The sequence below is a fragment of the Hydractinia symbiolongicarpus genome, chromosome 6 (assembly GCF_029227915.1).
Source record: "Hydractinia symbiolongicarpus strain clone_291-10 chromosome 6, HSymV2.1, whole genome shotgun sequence".
Lineage (NCBI taxonomy): Eukaryota > Metazoa > Cnidaria > Hydrozoa > Anthoathecata > Hydractiniidae > Hydractinia > Hydractinia symbiolongicarpus.
The window spans coordinates 25816723-25835372 of NC_079880.1; the positions used below are offsets into that span (position 1 = coordinate 25816723).

Sequence of the window (18650 nt, forward strand, 5' to 3'; positions counted from 1 at the left end):
GTGAGAGTTTGACTGTGTTTTCCCTTAACCAAAAGTGGTATATACTAACATTCTGACCTGCAGAATAACCAAAAAGCAGAAGTTTCTCTTGTATTTCCTTTCGGTAAAGTAACAAACTCTGAGTTATAATTCATATTAGTATATTACCTGGCTGTGTAGTGTCTTTTTTTTAACTATAATAATAATCCAAAAGTTTGTCTGTGACTGAAAATACTGAACAAGACCAAGGTTCCGCTTTCCAAAGAATTCCCAAATTTGAAGAAATAAGTCTAATTTGTTCATTGCCTATTTCAACATTACACAGTAACAAAGGTAGACATCAATAATATTATTATTATAAATTAACTAGTGACCACCTGGGACCAAAAGAGGATCCATTTCCTGAAGTAGGACGACATCAAAAAAGCTTCAAACCTAAATATGAACTAGGCACTGTTTGTTTTTATGTTAATCGTATTGGTTTTTTACAAAATTTTGCTATCAAACTAATGACTTTTGAATTTCGAAGTGCATCATCATCTAGTATCATCTATGGCAATCTAAAAACCGTCAAATTTAATGATATTGTCCAGTGTCAGAACATTCTGTTTTTGCATAAGCTCTTTCATGATAAAATGCCTGCTACTATCCAGAATACCTTTGTGGTTGACTTCAACCATGCCCAGAGCACTCGTGCAGAAAAGGCTGGCTTGATCAATCTTTCTACTGTCAATACCGTTTGTTTTGGTAAAAATTCTATTAGATTTAACACAATTAAATCTTACCAGCTAATAGAGGAACTTTTTAAGAATCCATTCAAGAAATTTCAAATATGTTTTCCAGCAAGGGGAACTTATATTTTAGCAATGTAACCATCATTTTGAGAATTTATTTCAACAGTTCTTCAAAAACTGCTAAAACAATGGTTAAAGCAAGTCTTCACCATGACAGGTTTTGTTTTAAGTTTTAAAAAGTTTGCAAATTAATCATTACAATGACTGTGTTGAGATTGTTTTGGAAGATGTTCAACTATCTCCTTAGTAATAGTGTACTAATTGTTGAATACTCTTATATAGCTCTTGATATATTTTTGTCTCTTAGCTACTATATTATCTATATACACTTCTTAGTATCATTTTTCATTATCTTTAAGATGTCTTTAAGCATATATTAGCTTAATGTATTTATCTTGACAATATAATATGTTTACTTTCCTTAGTATGTCAAAGCAGGAGATATAGTGTAAAGTAACTTTTGTAGTTGGTAAATATGTACAACTTTTAAGGAATAAAGCTATTTGGTAAAAGTGTAAGCAATGATGAAGGAAGAGATGGACAAAGCTGTTTTATTTATAAAGAACACGGGGTCTAGTCTGATACATGTATCTGGAATATCAACACAATGTTATAAGGTAAATATTACATAATGTGAATACCCTGAACCTGGACTAAAAACCCAAAATGTTTATTAGTTTACAAATGATTATTCACCTTTTTACTGCACCATTCTTTAACGCAGCCACTTCGTTGGATTTAAGAAATTAAAAGTTAAAATTTGTGAGTAAGAAGATCTGAGAAATTGTAATCATTCTAATTGACTAAACTATTTTCAAACATTATTGCGTACACTACATTGTGAGGAAAGAATTCAGGACAACATAGTAGAAAAAGGTTGAGTAGGACAAAACAAAAGGATTGAAAGAAGCAGAGACTATGGTAAGACAAAACCCTGGAAACATTTTGAATTTGTTGTTACTTCTACCAATGGAAATTTATTACTTTTCCTTCTCAATTCCTGTTGTTGCATACACTGTTGTTGATTACAAAGGCTTCAACAAGGGAAATAAAGATCAATTTCTTACTACCATCTTGCTACAAATCCACATTTTCCTCTTAAAAGTTTACTGGAGCACTCCTTTATTTTTTACTTTTATATATAGTTATTTGTTAAATCATAAGTCAAAATTTGACAAAATTTTCATGAGTATGAGTAAATTTGCATTTTAATTCTGTAACCCTTACGATGAAAAGAATGAATGAATCCACATCCTTTTACAAGCCAGAAATTATGCCAATAAGAAATGTTCACAAATTTCTGATCCGAAATATCAAAATGAAAAGAGAATTTTAAAATATCAAAAAAGGACTTGGTTAACAACTTTTGGAACTCTACAATTTCACATTTATCAACTTAGACTTCCCCTTAAGAAAATTGAAATCCCCCCAAATGTCTTTTTTCAAATTCCATCAAGTTTTGACCCTAATTTCTTTGTTTTTGCCTGCACCTTAGTATCGTTGTTTTGGTATAAGGAAATTAGAAGAATAGATTTGTCCTTTTCATGATTATAATTCTACTTTTTAGTGTGATTATCAACCCCATGGTATCTTGAAAACAAATCTGTCACTCGTGGTAGACACTCGTTGGCCATATAAACTACAATTTACAAATAGTGATAAAAGTTCTGTTAAGAAGTAAGTTTGTGTTTTTTTCTATACATAATCACATATAGGTCTTGAAGGTGCATTTACACAAACATATATATTGTACAGCACATGGCACATTTAGTTGCAAATTGCACCTTGGAATATTAGCTTAGTACAAATACGGTCCTACAACCAACCTTATTGGAAAATGGCCTGCACCAACCTTTTTAATGTTCAGCTTTCGCCAACCATCAAGTTGTTGGAAGGAAACTTTACTTGACATTAATGATCACCATTCTCGGCTTAACGTCCGTTTTCCATTCTAGCATGGGTTGGACGGGGTATATTAATGACCCTCTTCCAATCTGATCTAGACTGTGTTAGATCTAAACTCAACTTCCTCTCTATCAAGTCTGTCCTTATAACCTCCTGCCAAGTCTTTCTCGGTCTGCCTCTGGGCTTTGCCCCAGGAACTATCAAGTCTCTACACTTTCTTACCCAATTATCCTCCTCCATTCTTTCCAAGTGCCCCAGCCAATTTAATCTTCTTATCTGGATAACATCTTTAATTCTATGGAGACTTAGCCTGCTTCTTAGCTCATCTGAACTCTTTCTGTCTTTCATTCATTACACATCATTTGTTACACATCCACCTAACCATTCTCATATCATTCCTTTCTAAACAGTTGAGATCTTCCTGCTTCACTGCCCATGTCTCACTACCGTACAACATAACACTTCTTACACAGGCCTCATACAACCTACCTTTAACCTCAATTGACAGGACTCTGCTAGTCAACAAAGGAAGTAACTCTCTGAACTTTTTCCAAGCAGAACCTATCCTGCAAGTAACACTTCTTCCAACACCCATGTGTCTACCTTTAGCCCTTTCTCTTCTAGTCCTTTCTTCCACTTTTCAAACTTATCAACTAATTCTTCCATCGACTCTGCTATAAAAACCAAATCATCTGCATACAATAACTGCCATGGACAACCTGTTCTGAACTCCATCGACAGCGCTTCTAAGACTAGAACAAACAACAAAGGACTAAGTACAGAGCCCTGATGTACACCAACATTTACACTAAATTCATCACTAAGTGAATCGTTAATCCTGACACGACTTCTAGCATTGCTGTACATAGACTGTACCATCGTAACTAGCCACTCATCCACACCTAATTTCCCATAGCCCACCAAATAACTTTACGTGGCACTCTATCAACAGCTTTCTCTAAATCTACAAAGGCAAAATACTGATTCTTTCTCTTTCCTGAATACTTTTCCTGAAGCTGTCTGAGTAGAAATATTGCATCTGTAGTGCCACGCCCTGAAACAAAACCAAATTGCATCTTATCTATATCAATTCTTTCTCTAAGTAACTTACTAATCACTTTTTCAATAACTTTCATTACTTGATCAACCAACTTCAAACCTTTATAGTTACCCCTTTCTAATGCATCACCCTTGCCCTTGAAACAATTCACTATTACACTCTACTGCCACTCACTCTGAATAGCACCATCCTTTATAATCTGGTTAGCAAGACTTAAGCTCAACTCCAATATATCCAGATGCTTTCACCATCTCTGCAACAATACCTGATACTCCTGCAGCCTTGCCAATCTTCAATTTCCTAATAGCCTCCACTACCCGTTCTGTCTTGATCTGCATAGCTGGCCCTTCTACAACATCATCATCAGACAAATTATCCTCGTCCCAATTAATCTCAGTGTTAAGTAACCTCTGATAATGATTCTTCCAAGCTACCCTTTTCTCCTCCTCTGTGCTAGCCAAAACACCTTCATCATTACATATACACTTCTGACCTACTTCATTTGCTTTGCTATCTTGAATACCTCATTGCGCTGGTCTTCCCTTCTTAACAGATTTGCAAATCTGTTTCTCTCTGCCTCTGATTTTGCCTTATACACTGCTGTACGAGCACGATGCTTAGCTTCTAAGTAAATATTTTTACTACCACCTGACTTCCACTCTTTCCAAAGTTTCCTCTTTTCCTTTATACACTGGTCAACCTCATTATTTCACCACCAGGTCTGTCTATGTCTAGCTGGTCCTTTCGTCCACCCACAGGTATAATCAGAAGCTTCTAGAAGACAATTTTTCAAAGTATTCCAAATACTTTCAACATCACTATCACATTGACCATTGTGTGTTAACTGCTGAACTTTTGCACTAAATTGTCTTGCTACAATCTCTTCCTTCAGCTTCCAGACTTTTCGACGGGGCCTGTACTTTCACTTGGCTTCTTTAACACTCTTCAAGATAATATCACAAACCAGCAACCTATGCTGGGAAACACACTCCTCCCCCGATATAGCTTTCACGTCCTTCATCACTTTCTTGTCTGACTTTCTAACCAGGAAGTAATCTATCTGTGTCTTACAACCACCTGACTCATATGTTATCAGCCTACTCTGTCTCTTACTGAATGATGTGTTGCAAACCACCATGTCCGTTGCCATTCCAAACTCAAGCAATCTTGGCAATGATGGCTAATAATTTTAAGAATACTTTGATAGTTATTTAATATTATAAACCATGAAGATACTTTCTCATCTCATCTCAAAAACTGTAATTGTAATGAACTTTGAGGATGGATTTATATAGGAGCTTATTTATCTCTAATTAGTTTAGAGGAACATTTTCGTGAATATGGCAAGTATATATTTATGGTTGGTGATTATTCTGGCAAATTTAATGCAAAATACACAATAGAAAACGATCCAATAAATACATATGTTCGTAAGTAAAATATTTTCTTGTTCTTTCTTATTCATTAAGATTAAAAATATTTAGTAACAACACCGTTATTTTTTCAAATGTTTTTAATTTTTTTTTAAAAGTTAAGCTGAACAATAAAACAACAATTAAAAATTTTTTGTGTTATTAATTTTTTTTGATTTTTAAATTTTTGTTTAAATGTTTAAATTAAAAAAAAATAAAAACTAATATTACCTTCTTCGTACAAATTTTGGTACATAAACATTTCTCCTGATAATATCTCTTATACAAAGCATGCTGGTAAATATGTTGCACAACTACTGGGTCAAAATCAAAGCAGTCGCTAAGTAATGTTTATTCTTGTTGCAGCATTTATTGTGTTTATGTCAATCTTGGTTGGGTTAGCAATATTATGGCCATGTTGCAAATGGTTGAGAAGGTAATTGACTATAGTAGGCTTTTTTCTATATAGGCATAGGCAAAACTCTGCATAGGCAAAACTCCAGTATAGCCGTTTTTAATCAGACATGTATCCTGACTTTTCTTAATCCCATTAAGCTAAGTTTCCCTTAAGTGTCTATAAAGCCATATTGTCCAATTGTTTATTAAGTTATTTTTCATTTTTACCTTTAGAGTGTATAAACGATATAAAGGTATCGAAACCACTTATTTCATGGTACGTGCTTCATCAGTACCTTGATCAACTTTACTGTGTCACCAACTTAAACAATGCAATTCTCTATTGTTATCATATCGTGTCTTGAACAAGCAAGTTTTTCTAGGCACATTTTGATTACTTTAATTGGTGTTATGTGATTGGCTAATTTATATTACTTTTAATCCTCTGACAACTGCAATTCTGTTCTTCATGTTTCAGGAAATGCAGGAATGGGATAACAAAATTGAGTCGCTAAGCCGAAGAAACACAAATACTGATGTAAAAAAAGAAGCAGATGTAAGGTGTTATTCATAACTTTATCATTTTGTTTCAGAAGGTATGAGAAAAGAAACGCTTTTTGCAAGAAATAGGTTTTTTGTCTTGCAGCTGATGTTATGTGAAGATGTTTTAAAGCTTGTAGATGTTTTGTGAAATGCCATGCAATCACAAGGTTCAATAAGTTTTAAGAAAGAGTTTTATATTATATAGATTTCAGTGTGGGTTGTTAAGGTAAATTAATATTAATATTTAGAAAAATTTGCATCCATTATTATTTTTTTTTTTAGAACAAGCCAAAGTCAAAAAGACTTCGATCTCTAGATACATTTCGAGGGTGAGTTCTATGCCTGTTTGTATTCTTTAGAAGGTTTGTTTTGAGAACTGTAATTGAAAACACAAACACTGATTAAAATATCATTGCTTTTAAAAATGTTAAAAGTGAAATGTCTAGAACACACAGTTTGCCTAATCCTTTTTCCTCCTTTTTTCTTTTGCTTAAAAGTGTGATGAAATAACCAAGAAAGACTTTTAAACCTTTAGATTTTAGATAATGCCAAACTTTATTTAACTATGCATGCATTGGTGCATTACTGTTTTTATGCCTTTTTTATTTCGTAATTTTCTCTCTCGCATTATCCACATTTACTTTGTAAAAATGTGTGAGATAGAATCCAGGCCTTGTACTTTGGGAAAGAAAATCTTGATCTATTCTAAAAAAATTTAGATTAAAATTATGAAAAATTTCTAGTCCTTACCTGCAAACTTAACTTTCCAACAACTTAACTTCTTAACAGGATGGAAAAAATAGTTTTTTAACGTGATACTCTCATTATTTTTAATGGAACAACAAAGGTTCAACATATCTTCATAAAAATTGCAAACTTAGCAGGGCAAACATTTCGGTGCGAGCTGGCCAAAACAACTTTAATTACCTGAGCAACATGTTAACAACTACGCTATGTACTGTGTTATATATCTTTTATACACTGACTTGTGCTAAGAATGTTGTTTAGTCACATTTTATTTGTTTGTTTTGTATTTTCTTCAGAATCGCAATTATCTTGATGATTTTTGTCAATTACAGTGGTGGTCATTATTATTTTATTGATCATGCTGTTTGGAATGGTATGAATTTTTATTTTTTTTAAAAAACTGAATTTTGACGTGTATCTAATAATGTATACTAGCTGTTTCCTGTGGAAGAATCCACTGTATTCCATTTAATTTATGTAGCAGATATATGTCCCTCAAAAAACAAACAATACAGCAGTGCGCATCTTACATCTGCATTATTATATAAATGACCAAAAAAATTAAAGGTTTTCAACAACTGCAGTATTTATGTGACATTTAAATTTAAATCTACTAAAATTACTTGCTCTGACCATCTGACAAATGCGAAAATTATTCGGAAAGAAGTTTCCAAAAGCATTTCAACATACATCTCACCCATAAAATTTAAATCACTCAAAACGCCACATATATACAAAAAAGCTGATCAATGTCAAACACAAATCTCTCTCATTGTTTATGTTAAAATCAGTTAGTTTATTGCAAACCCTGCCAAAGGTTGACACACAATGTGAAAAATAAACAATAAATTGTGCCTCTGACAGAATTTTTTATCTAAGGTGTAAAAAAAGGGATTTGCAAGGACAAATTATAATGCAATAAAACATTATTTGATATATTGCATACAGTCCTTCCTCACCAAACTTTAGACAAAATGCCAACAAAATAACATTGTTTAAATCTAAAATTAATAAAGTCCTTTTAGCAATTTGCATGCTGTTTTACCATCAATAGAGTAAACAAAATTTCAAATCTCACATAGTATTCTGTCACAAATTTTCATAAAATATATATATAAGTCATAATGAGTCATGTTAAACAACAGCAATCAATCTGTATATAAGTTCATTTTATGTCAATTTTTGCACCAATTTTGCAACACAAAATACAAATTCTAAATAATACTAAAATCTCTTATTTTGGTCCTTCGCATACCGACGGTCTCCCACAAAAGTTTAATCAAAATGTAAAAAATGAGAGGTAACGACAAAATCAAAGTTTGCAAAATTTAACTATTTCAGTACATATATCTACTGCATATGCCCTCTAAAACAATATTTTAATCCAAAATGCCAAAGAAAAACAGTTTGCAACAAAAATCAGTTATTTCGATAATATTGCATACACTCTTTCCTCACAAAAGCTTCACAAACTGTAAAAAAAAGAATGGTTGTAGGGAGTGCTTCTGATTCAACAAAAAAAGTTTTTTTGACATATTGCATCTAGCCCTTACCCATTAAATCTTACACAAAATTTCCAAACCTATATACGATTTAGAACACATCAAATTTAAATCGAGAAGGATCAGTCATTTCGATATATTGCACGGAGTCCTCCCCAGTAAGAATTTATACAAAATATAGAAAAACAAAGCTTGCAAGGTGTAAAATTGAATTCTTCTTCTGTATATATATATATGGTCCTTCCTCGCAAAATTAACATAAAATGTCAAAAAGGTTCAGATATAACATCTAACACAACAAAAATCAGTTCTATATGTCATGCCATTGTCTTCCACCAAATGTTCCCCTTAAAGTTTCACAGACACAGCCTGTAATTTAAAAACAACTAAGATCGGGTATTTTGGTCTATTTCATACCATTCTGTTCCAAATAACTTATAAAATGTAAAAATTGAGTGGTAAAACAGAAATGTCAAAAAGAAGAAAAAAATAGCTTACAAAGAGTATAAAATTGAAATCAACAAAGTAGCTCTTTTGGTGTATTAAATATAAGCCATACGCACAAAAGTTTACACTAAATGTAAGAAAATGGTTGTGTTTAGTAATTCTAAATTAAGAAAAGTCAGTTTTTTTAGCATGCTGATTAAGGTTTTTGCCCACAATTTGAAACAAATTAAATTTACATTTTAAAAATAAGTAATTTCTGAACTTTATTTTCAGAATATTTGGAGGAAAAGAACTTCGCAAACCAAAAAAAACCAGGAAAATGTTTAAAATTTTCAGGGTTAATAAGGTTTGATGTGTTTCAGGGTTAATAAGGTTTGATGTGTTTTGTGGGAATATATATACTGGGAATCTTTAGTTTAAAGCTAGCATTAGCTAGCTACAGCAGCTAATAGCTAGTCACTTAATTATAAATTGGAGACTTAGCTAGGTATAAAGAACATGGCTACATATATATATATATATTCCTAGCTAGCTAGCTAGTTGTTGGTGGTGGTTGGCTTTTTATGATGCTAGCTATAAAACATGTCTGGCAACAATAATATAATCAAAACTGAAAATAAAACATGAAAAAACCTTACAGAACCTTGCTATGATTAATTTATAAAACCATGCTCTTCTTCAAATGTTTTTTTAAAGATTTATATTGAATGAAAGAGTAGAGAATACTCAAAAAGAACAGCCATCTTTTTCGTAAACACAATTTCTGTTTTATGCTAGGAACTTCATTTAACAGTCCGTATGCTTTGTGAATATCTAATACCGTTTCATATGTAGCGATACCTATATATATATGCTAACATAGAGTTTTTTGGCATAAGGGTATATATATTTATATCGTTATTAGCAGCGGGTTATATATTTACACCTTATGTGCGATTTCTATGAAGTACATCCCTAATCTTTTTAGTTAAATTTTAGCGTACAGCCACGTCATAAGAAAGTAACCCGTGATTTCCGTGTCGTGGACTCACAGTTTTAGTCACGCAAGGGAATTAATATATAAGATAATCTTTGGTAGCATCACTGGCAAGGGTGTAATCCAAAAAATTAAAACAGTGGCTGTTAGATTTAAATCAGGAGTTTCATTAAGTATCTACATAGTACATGTACTGTAGGAGGGAAAAAGAAAACTATTTTGTCTCTTTGGACGATTTAAAACAGGTTAATTTTCAGAATTAATTTTACATAGCATTAATTAAAGACAGCATGACATTATCACATAGGTGAATGTAATGTTATATATGTTCTATTTCAAGCTTATCATCCCTGATAATCTCTTCCTGCATTAGGATTTGGGCAACTAGTATCCATAATTTTAATCAAGAGAGAGCAACACGCAACATGCTACCAAAGTTTTGAAGGATAATTTTTTAACCATTATGTGTAATATCATGGGTTTGAGTTAAATAAACTTTGAAATTCAGAATAAATTACCATTGGGAAAAAGCGTTTAACGACTACTGAAAATACTGGAATACACCCTGGTCACAGTTCTGTTGTAATCATACTTAAGGTTGTATTCAAGGGGTTTTCACGTTTTATCAGAGCTACTAAAGAACCTAGAAATAAGAATTTGTTAAAAAAGTAATCTCTCATTTTTTATAATGCCTTCAAACAATATGTAAGCCTGGTTTCCAAAAATTGCTGTACAGCTGTTTGCAGCAGTCACTGTTACCACTTTATTAGAAAATATTGTTGTGCGGAAAAGCAGCACAAAAGATGTTGCACAACAGACGAGAACCAATGAGATTGAGAACCAATGCATAAAAAAAAAGAATGCAATGCACATCAATAATTAGAATGCTCCTTAATTCCACCTACCTCGCTTTTTGCCTGTTTGAGTTGGGTATATATGCTGCACTCCCATGATAACGCTGTTGTAAATGTGATTAATTTTCGAAACGGACTAAAATGACAGCGATGTTAATGTTGTTTCTCTCTTTTCCAGACTGCTTAGCTTATTTTTTTTACTATCTGATTAGGAAAGAAAAATGTATGCTGTGCACGATGTCTAAAACTATATTTGACTTTAAAATCAATGTTTTATTTTTTTTTATTTTAAGCACTTTCGTCTTTCCTTAAAGAATGTGATTGTCATATTGCTTATTATGGCCTATTAAATTATTTTGTTGCAAGATTGTGTTTTTCCAAAACATAATTTATGCAAATGCTCCATCACACATTAATCCAACTAATGTAAAATGTCTTTGTTTTACTCCTTTTAGGCTTGACTGTAGCTGATCTAGTTTTTCCATGGTTTATTTTTATTATGGGAACTTCTATTAATTTGTCGTACAAAAGCTTTATCAAGCGTGGTGACAGCATTTGGACAGCCTTCATCCAGATCCTATTTCGTTCTGCCAAACTATTTATCATTGGATTGGTCTTGAATTTAGGTACTGTACATAAGAAACTGGAAATTAAGTTTAATCAGTTGGGCAAAACTTGAACTTCGTAGCTAATTGGTAATTTTTCGCTATCAATCAAAGTTTAGTAAATTAAATCTAGCGGTGAGTATAGTGAGTTTGGTCACCTACATTTGAGAGTAATAATAGCAATGGGCCAGGCTACAAAGTAGCTGTTATTCCAATGCAAGGTTGACTAATAATAGGTGTTATATTAGTACCATATGTAAAAACAGTGGTTTTGTGTTTGGCATATATATCTTTAAAATTTTTGTGTAGTTTTAAATTAAAACCTTTTTATCAGATTTACCTTAAAAATTTGAAAGTTTTCGTGTCATTCAAAAAGTGAGTGTATGTTGTTTAGGTTGTATGAAGCCGGTTTTCCACTAGACAGATTAAAAACGCACATGTCTGCATCTCTGCTTGTCGATTTTCATATGTAAAACGACCCCAAGATTAAAAACAATATTTTATTTTAATGGAGAAAAATAATTTTTTTTTTTTAATATTTAGGTCAAAATTTGCCAACATGGAGAATTCCTGGTGTTTTGCAAAGATTTGGCGTTTGTTATTTTGTCATAGCAACTTTAAATTTGCTTACAACTCCTAGTGAAATTACGTTAAATGTAAGTTACAATTTGTTGAAGGTATTCTAAAAAGTGTCTGAATGATATGGTATTGTTGACATTTGTACCGATAACTGTAGCTCTGAGTTCACAGGGCAACTCTGAAAATTACTGCCTTCATGTTTATTATATAATAACAAGGTGGCCACAAGTTGGGAAATTTCACATGTCATAAGAAAAATATGGAATTTGGTTTGATCTGGAAAAGTCACATTTTGTTATGACCTTTTTACGTTATTAGTCAATATTATGTTTATAGTATACTCTCTTGAATAAGATGAATTGTTTTGTTGAGTTTTATACATCTGTTATCTTAACCTTCAGCAAGGAACTATTTTTACTGTATTTAGTCGTCATAAAAATATATAATCTTAAAAAAGTCGTGGAAATGTGAAATTTATTTACCTGCAGTAACTTTAATTTCACTACTTTAAAAGTTTTATGTCTAACAATAAGAACTACTCTGTTCACGTTTTGTGTATATTAAAGTAGACAGACGGAAGTGGTAGTCAGATGATGTACTTTATTTTCCAGCGGTGGAAAACTTATACAACTATGTCAATATTCCGCGACGTGTTTCCGTTTTGGATTCAGTGGATTTTCATATTCGGTATCACTGCTGCACACACTTCGATAACATTTTTACTTCATGTCCCAGGCTGTCCAAAGTGGGTGTCTTATGTTCCATCTGTCTGTGTCTCCGTCTGTATGTCTGTATACTGTTTCTCGTTATTTACTTTCTTGTTAACCGAATATTTTAGGTATTATGCTGTAGTCAGACTTGATTGATAGGCTTCGAGATATAAACCAATCTATAACTATGTTTGCTTTCGTGTTGTTTCTGATAGTTATAGACTGTGTAAAGAGTATAAAAAGATGACTTTTTGATTTGTTGTATTTAATGATATTGCTAAAAAATTTTTAATGCTTTGTTGCTTCAAAGTATTTCTGGCCCTGGTTTGTACATAAAAAGTTCTTGTTATAGAAATGTCCGGTGGATATCTTGATATATTTTTTTACTATTTTTAACTATACATTTTTTATTATTTCAGAGGCTACTTAGGTCCAGGAGGTCTAGCTGAACATGGAAAATATTTTAACTGTACGGGTGGAGCAGCTGGTTACATTGACGCTCTCCTGCTCACTAATAAACACACGTATGGCAACCCAACATGCAAGGTAATGTATGATGATGTATACTGAGTAGTGAGGAGGAGATGTTTACACTGAATGTAAATTTTTGACATATAGCAGACAATCTCTTGAGTTTACTGTGAATGTATAACAGAACAGATATATATAGCTTTAAGTTTGTTAACTCTGAGGTGTTTCTTAAAAAATCTTAATTCTTATATTGTTTTCTATGTGATTACAAGTGGCATTTTTAACACAGCAGCGTAAAAATTGAAACCAAGACGGACAACATAATAAGGCACGACACTAGTACTATTCTAGCCAAATATCACACCCATATATCAAAGGTTTGATACCTCGACTAAATTTATTTTATTTCAGGAGATCTACAGAACTAATCAACATTTTGATCCAGAAGGTTTGCTTGGTTTCCTAACATCTATCGTTCTCACATTTTTCGGACTACAGGTAAAAAAATTGTTGTTTGTTTGTTTACACAAAGTTTGCTTTCAGTTTTAAGTCACAATTTCAAAGTTTAGTAGGAGTCTTAACTTTAGGCCCATTTTTTACCAAATACGTTTTACGTGAAAATTCGGAATAAAAAAATGATCCCTGGATGACAATTTTATTTTCTGTCCATAGACATATTCTGTTTGAACATGTTCTTAACAAACTGTTCTATGAAACAAACAGGTTAATTTTGTTGCCTTCATATTGCTATCGTTGTTTTAGGCTGGTCGTATTTTATTTGCATACGACATTCATTCAAGTCGTATTAAAAGATGGGTGATCTGGACTGTTATGACGGTAACCGAAATCAACATTTTTTTAAACCTTTTAAATTTACTTCTTCAATAAAAACAGAAGGCCTAAATAATATTTTTTCTTTTAACCATAATTCCAAACACAAAATGATAACTAAGCGTGTACTGCCAATTAGGTGATTCACCAAATTAATGATGGAGGACTAAGTAACAAGACGGCACCTATTTAGCATAAATCAATTTTAAAGAGCCAGTCCAATCTCCTTATTTAAAACCTGGAGCTCTCAGTTCTTTTAGTACTGTAAGCTTATTAACGTTTATTTTGGTAATTAATTGCCTAATTAAGCAATGCATACCGTGAACACATTAGGGATGGCAAAAAAAGAATGACGCAATTCGCCAAATTGAGGTTTCTCCGGCCAAGTTTAATACATTAACCAAACTTAATACATCGTTGTCAATTATACCGGCTTGCCACAATTTTTTTTTTCAATGACACATGATGTTTTTCAGTATATACTGTGTAATAACAGAACTCTAATAGCGTGGTCAATTTATGATAATCCTCTTAATGTGAATCAAATTGATACATATTTTTATAAGCCACCCAAGTCTCGAATTGGTTTAAAATTTAAGCTTTTAGACCTCACATCCATCATCCCCTGAAGACATTTTCTTCGTCTAGCAACTCAAGTTAAATTGTGGCAAAATATTCTCATATTAACATATAACCATGTTAAAAGAGCACCATAGTGTGCTGCAGAAAAATAATGAGTGTTGTGTTTTCTAATGATGAGCACGAACTTCCAATGGACAAGGTAAAAACAAGTGTTAAGCAACCAGCTAAGCAACTTCATAGATAAAAAAGGACCAAAACGAGGTTGCTTATAAAAAAGCATGTATTGTGGTTGCCACTGATTAAGTATTTTAGTAGCTAAAGTAAAACTGAAAAACAAAGATGCTTGATTGCCAACTTAGACAATAATTCATTGATAAACATCTGCCTATACATTGGCGAATATGCCTGGAGGAATATAGTTTATGAAATTTTAAGGTTAAAAAAGCATCTAGTTGCAGACAGCGTTCACAAATTTATGTAGTTCTTTTCTATAACAAGTAGGTTGCTAAGGGCCGGCTGAGATTTGGGTCAAAACCTAAGCAACTGGCCAGGTAAAAAGTTGGAAAGTTAGGCAACCGAGCCTAATGCAAGAAACCTGAAAAGAAATCTTCGTTCGAATTATTTTTCTTCTAGAAAATGATAACATTAGTAAAGTCGTACAATCTAAAATATGAATATTATACTTTGCAATCTTGTGGCTTCTTTTGGAGTCTTGTCTTTAGCTTGGTCCTGAAATGGGTGCTTGACATGTAGATATAAAATAATAAAAAAAAATTTCGTAATAGAATGTGTTATTCTTTTAATGAATAGAACTAGATGTTGGCCTATTTCAGTTAAATTTATTTTTTCCATTGTTCTAACCAGGATTTTGTTAATAAAAAGCCCGGAATACAGTCTGGAAATGAAATTGTATTGTGAGTAACAACCCTGAAAGGGCGTGCGATTCAACTTCATCTCCGTTTTATCATTGATTACGCTTTTGCGAAGCTTAATTAGGCACTCATTACCGAAGTTTTACTTCAATATTCAATATTAGGAGCAGTACGATAAATTAACAGTGTTTGCTTAGCAGTTTTCCCTGAATGTTTACATCACACGTGTTTAAATCTTTACTTTTTTTCCACAATAAGGCGTGTGTTGTTCATTCTTTTAAGAACTAACCGTGCTTCAGATCTAGTCAACTAATGTAATTATCACCCAGATTGTAATTTTCAAATCGTGTTATTTTCTTCACTTGAGCATTGAAATGTTCCTATTAGTTTCGTGTCTTGTTTACACAAACTCGCCCATTTAGGGTGTGCTGGCTATTGGTTTAACGCAGGGAACACAAGATGAAGGAATAATACCAATCAATAAGAACTTATGGTAAGGACTGTTCGATACTTTGTTATATTATTAGTATAAATACCCTGGAGACGAAGTTGCCGCGGCGGCACGCGATTGGCCTGGGTCGCGTGACACCTTCGTTCAATGTTTACAGTTTCTTTTCATTTACAATCATCTAAGAGAAGTACAACGCATTTTGTTTTTATACTGGAGTTCTTATGACGCAAATTTACAACAACCTTTGCTGTTTATAATGTTTAAATGCACTGTCTCTTTCTCTTTTGGAAACATGTGGGAAAATTAGGCTTCCACTTAATATGCTTAAAAATTTTCCATTTTGAGCCTAAAGTATTCTTTTTTTAAAAAAAATCTGACGGTCTCCTCATATTGTGTTGGATATGAATTTGAAAGAAATTCACTTTGTTTGTTTTTATTTACTTGTTCCAATTATATTTGTTGCCATGGTTACAGGTTCCATTTTTATCCATAGTTTTATACTGCTTTGTTTATCGTTAACCTCGTGTGTGTTCCTTTGAGTGACAGTATTAACTTTTTAGGCACGTACACCATGTTCTTGAATAATGTTAAAATGTTTGGAAAATGTTCAAAAAAAAATTTTAAGATTTTTTTAAAATATAATACGCATCCGGGATATATTATATCCTGACACACTTCAATATATCATGATCTCCTGAGACTGGCCAACTTCGTTATATCATGATCTCTTGAGACTGGAATGTTTTGCCATGCAACCAAGTTCATTTTTGAACGTTATCCAGGTTCGCTAGACGAACGGACTGCAATTATCTGTGGATTTTAAAGTACACAGCATTGTGAAGAGTCCTGTGAATCTTTGTCGTTATTTATTTGTTTTTAGGTCAATATCGTTCGTCTTAGCGACAGCATCGACGTCGTACCTATTATTTATATGTTGCTATGTAGCATGTGACGTCTATCGTGTATGGAATGGATCGCCGTTTTTCTTTTGTGGTACGTCAATATTACCTTACTGCAGGATTTCCATAAATCACCCACTGCGTATAACTCTTTTAAAGTTCACCACCTCGTTTCCCTCCCACAAAGTAAATAATTTGCTGACGGGAGAACCCGCGTATTTTTTCACGGCCTAACGAACAGTTTATTATTTATCCGTGGCAACATATGATGAGAATTCGGCTGTCCTACTCCCAAATACCATTATGATTTATAATTAACCAATTTATTCTTGTAGGTATGAATGCTATCTTCTTATATGTTGGTCATTATCTCATACCGTTCAGAGTGTACTGGCACGAGAATCCTCAAAGTCACGCCTCGTATTTAGTCGTCGCTAGTGTGAACACGGCGATATGGATAGTGTGGGCGTTTTCACTATACCAGAAAAAGTTATTTTTTACTGTTTGAGTGCATTTTATTGGGCGTTAAAACGCCTCCTCTATTTTTAAACAACGCCCCATTAATTTTAAAAACTTCTCAAAAATTAGAAAGTTAGAGTTTTAACAACGTACCCCTAAAAGCTCCTCACTTTTTTTTAACAAAACTATTTAGAAAAATACACAGAAATGCTACATGGGTGCAGCAAAAACAAAATTTCCTAAAATCTTCCTAATTTCTGCGGAAAAATTTGGAATTCTCAAATATCCTCATTTTTTTTTCAAAATCGTCATCTCAAAAATAGTAAAAATTCACAACGACAGTCCTGACGTCTCCCCAAATTTGACTCTAAAGGAGTGTCAACCCTGATATTACTAGCTGGCGGAAAGTGAATATTTTTGTCCCTAACTTTTTTTAAATTTGCTAAAAACGTTGATGAATGTAAGACGAGAATAAATCTATAGTCATGATATAGTGTTAAATAGATAAAAAATTTATTGATTTACCAACTTCGTTCTCATTATTTTTGTAAGTATTAGAGGTAGAATTTCTATGTAGTTTACTTTCTTACTTTTTATAAAATTAAAATAGATATATTTGACATTTATTTAGTATATAGGATACCTAAAAATATAAATATGGATTTAAATTTTTATACCTTCTTTTATTAATGATTGTAAATGATGTAGATACAATTTTCTATTGGCTGTTGTAGTAGAAAGATTTTTATGAATTACATATAGACTAGATTCTTTTTTGAGGTACAGTGTTCACACTTACTATCTTTTTATTTCTTGTCGTGTTTTCCAACGTGGTAAGGGAAAGATTACGTTAAGCGGAAGGAAGAGAAAGGGGCACACAGTGACGAACAAAAACGAATAAGGAAGGGGGTAACCTCGTCCCCAAGACTATTTGCTTCTCAACGGCCGCTGCGCTTTCTAATGGTTTTAAAGAGGCGCTGAGGTCGAGCTTGGGAAAGGGGGGCATTTGCTTTCTGATGACAAAAAATTATTTTACTTCCATACATATTTTTATTGTTTTTTACAGCTATATGGTATCATACTACTTAATTATAACAAGTGTGTGACTGGATCTTTGCGTTACGTCATCATCTTTTTGTTCCCGTTTAAAATTTTGTTGTGTGTTTTGTTGTTGGAGATGGGTAGGGGAGGAGCGAACGAGTGTCATGTAATATGCCAACACGCATATTACATGACATTCCACCTCAATTTATGTTATTACCTCGCACTTTATTGAAAACCTAAAAGCTGTCAAGTCCTAGGCATTGCACAATAAGAAAACAAGGTAATTAGGTTATATTATTTTAGTTAATGATCTGCAAAAAGCTCCCACCGCGCCTAGAATATCTCGTGTATTATTTTATCAAGTAACCTTCTTTTGAATTTAGGGATGGACTCTCTCATTTAAGAACGGGGGCCAGGTGCATTTCCGAGTTTCACAAAAAGGTGAAGAAGAAGAAGCCTTTGGGGAACAAGACTGAATTTTGTTAGTTCATGTCTATGTACTTATCTCTAGATGTATGTCGCAAACAGAACA

At 32.8% G+C, this 18650-nt stretch overlaps 1 protein-coding gene across 1 annotated transcript; it reads left to right on the forward strand.

Moving 5' to 3' along the window:
• The first annotated feature begins 1110 nt into the window (after positions 1-1110).
• LOC130647846 (heparan-alpha-glucosaminide N-acetyltransferase-like) lies at positions 1111-17873 on the forward strand. Its single transcript, XM_057453832.1, has 17 exons — positions 1111-1390; positions 2341-2450; positions 5056-5168; positions 5517-5586; positions 5781-5823; positions 6025-6102; positions 6372-6418; positions 7133-7209; positions 11071-11241; positions 11764-11876; positions 12411-12544; positions 12929-13055; positions 13392-13478; positions 13743-13817; positions 15688-15758; positions 16597-16709; positions 16951-17873. Exons 1-17 carry the CDS (start codon positions 1295-1297, stop codon positions 17121-17123), a joined length of 1698 nt encoding a protein of 565 aa, XP_057309815.1. The 5' UTR covers positions 1111-1294; the 3' UTR covers positions 17124-17873.
• Positions 17874-18650: the final 777 nt, after the last annotated feature.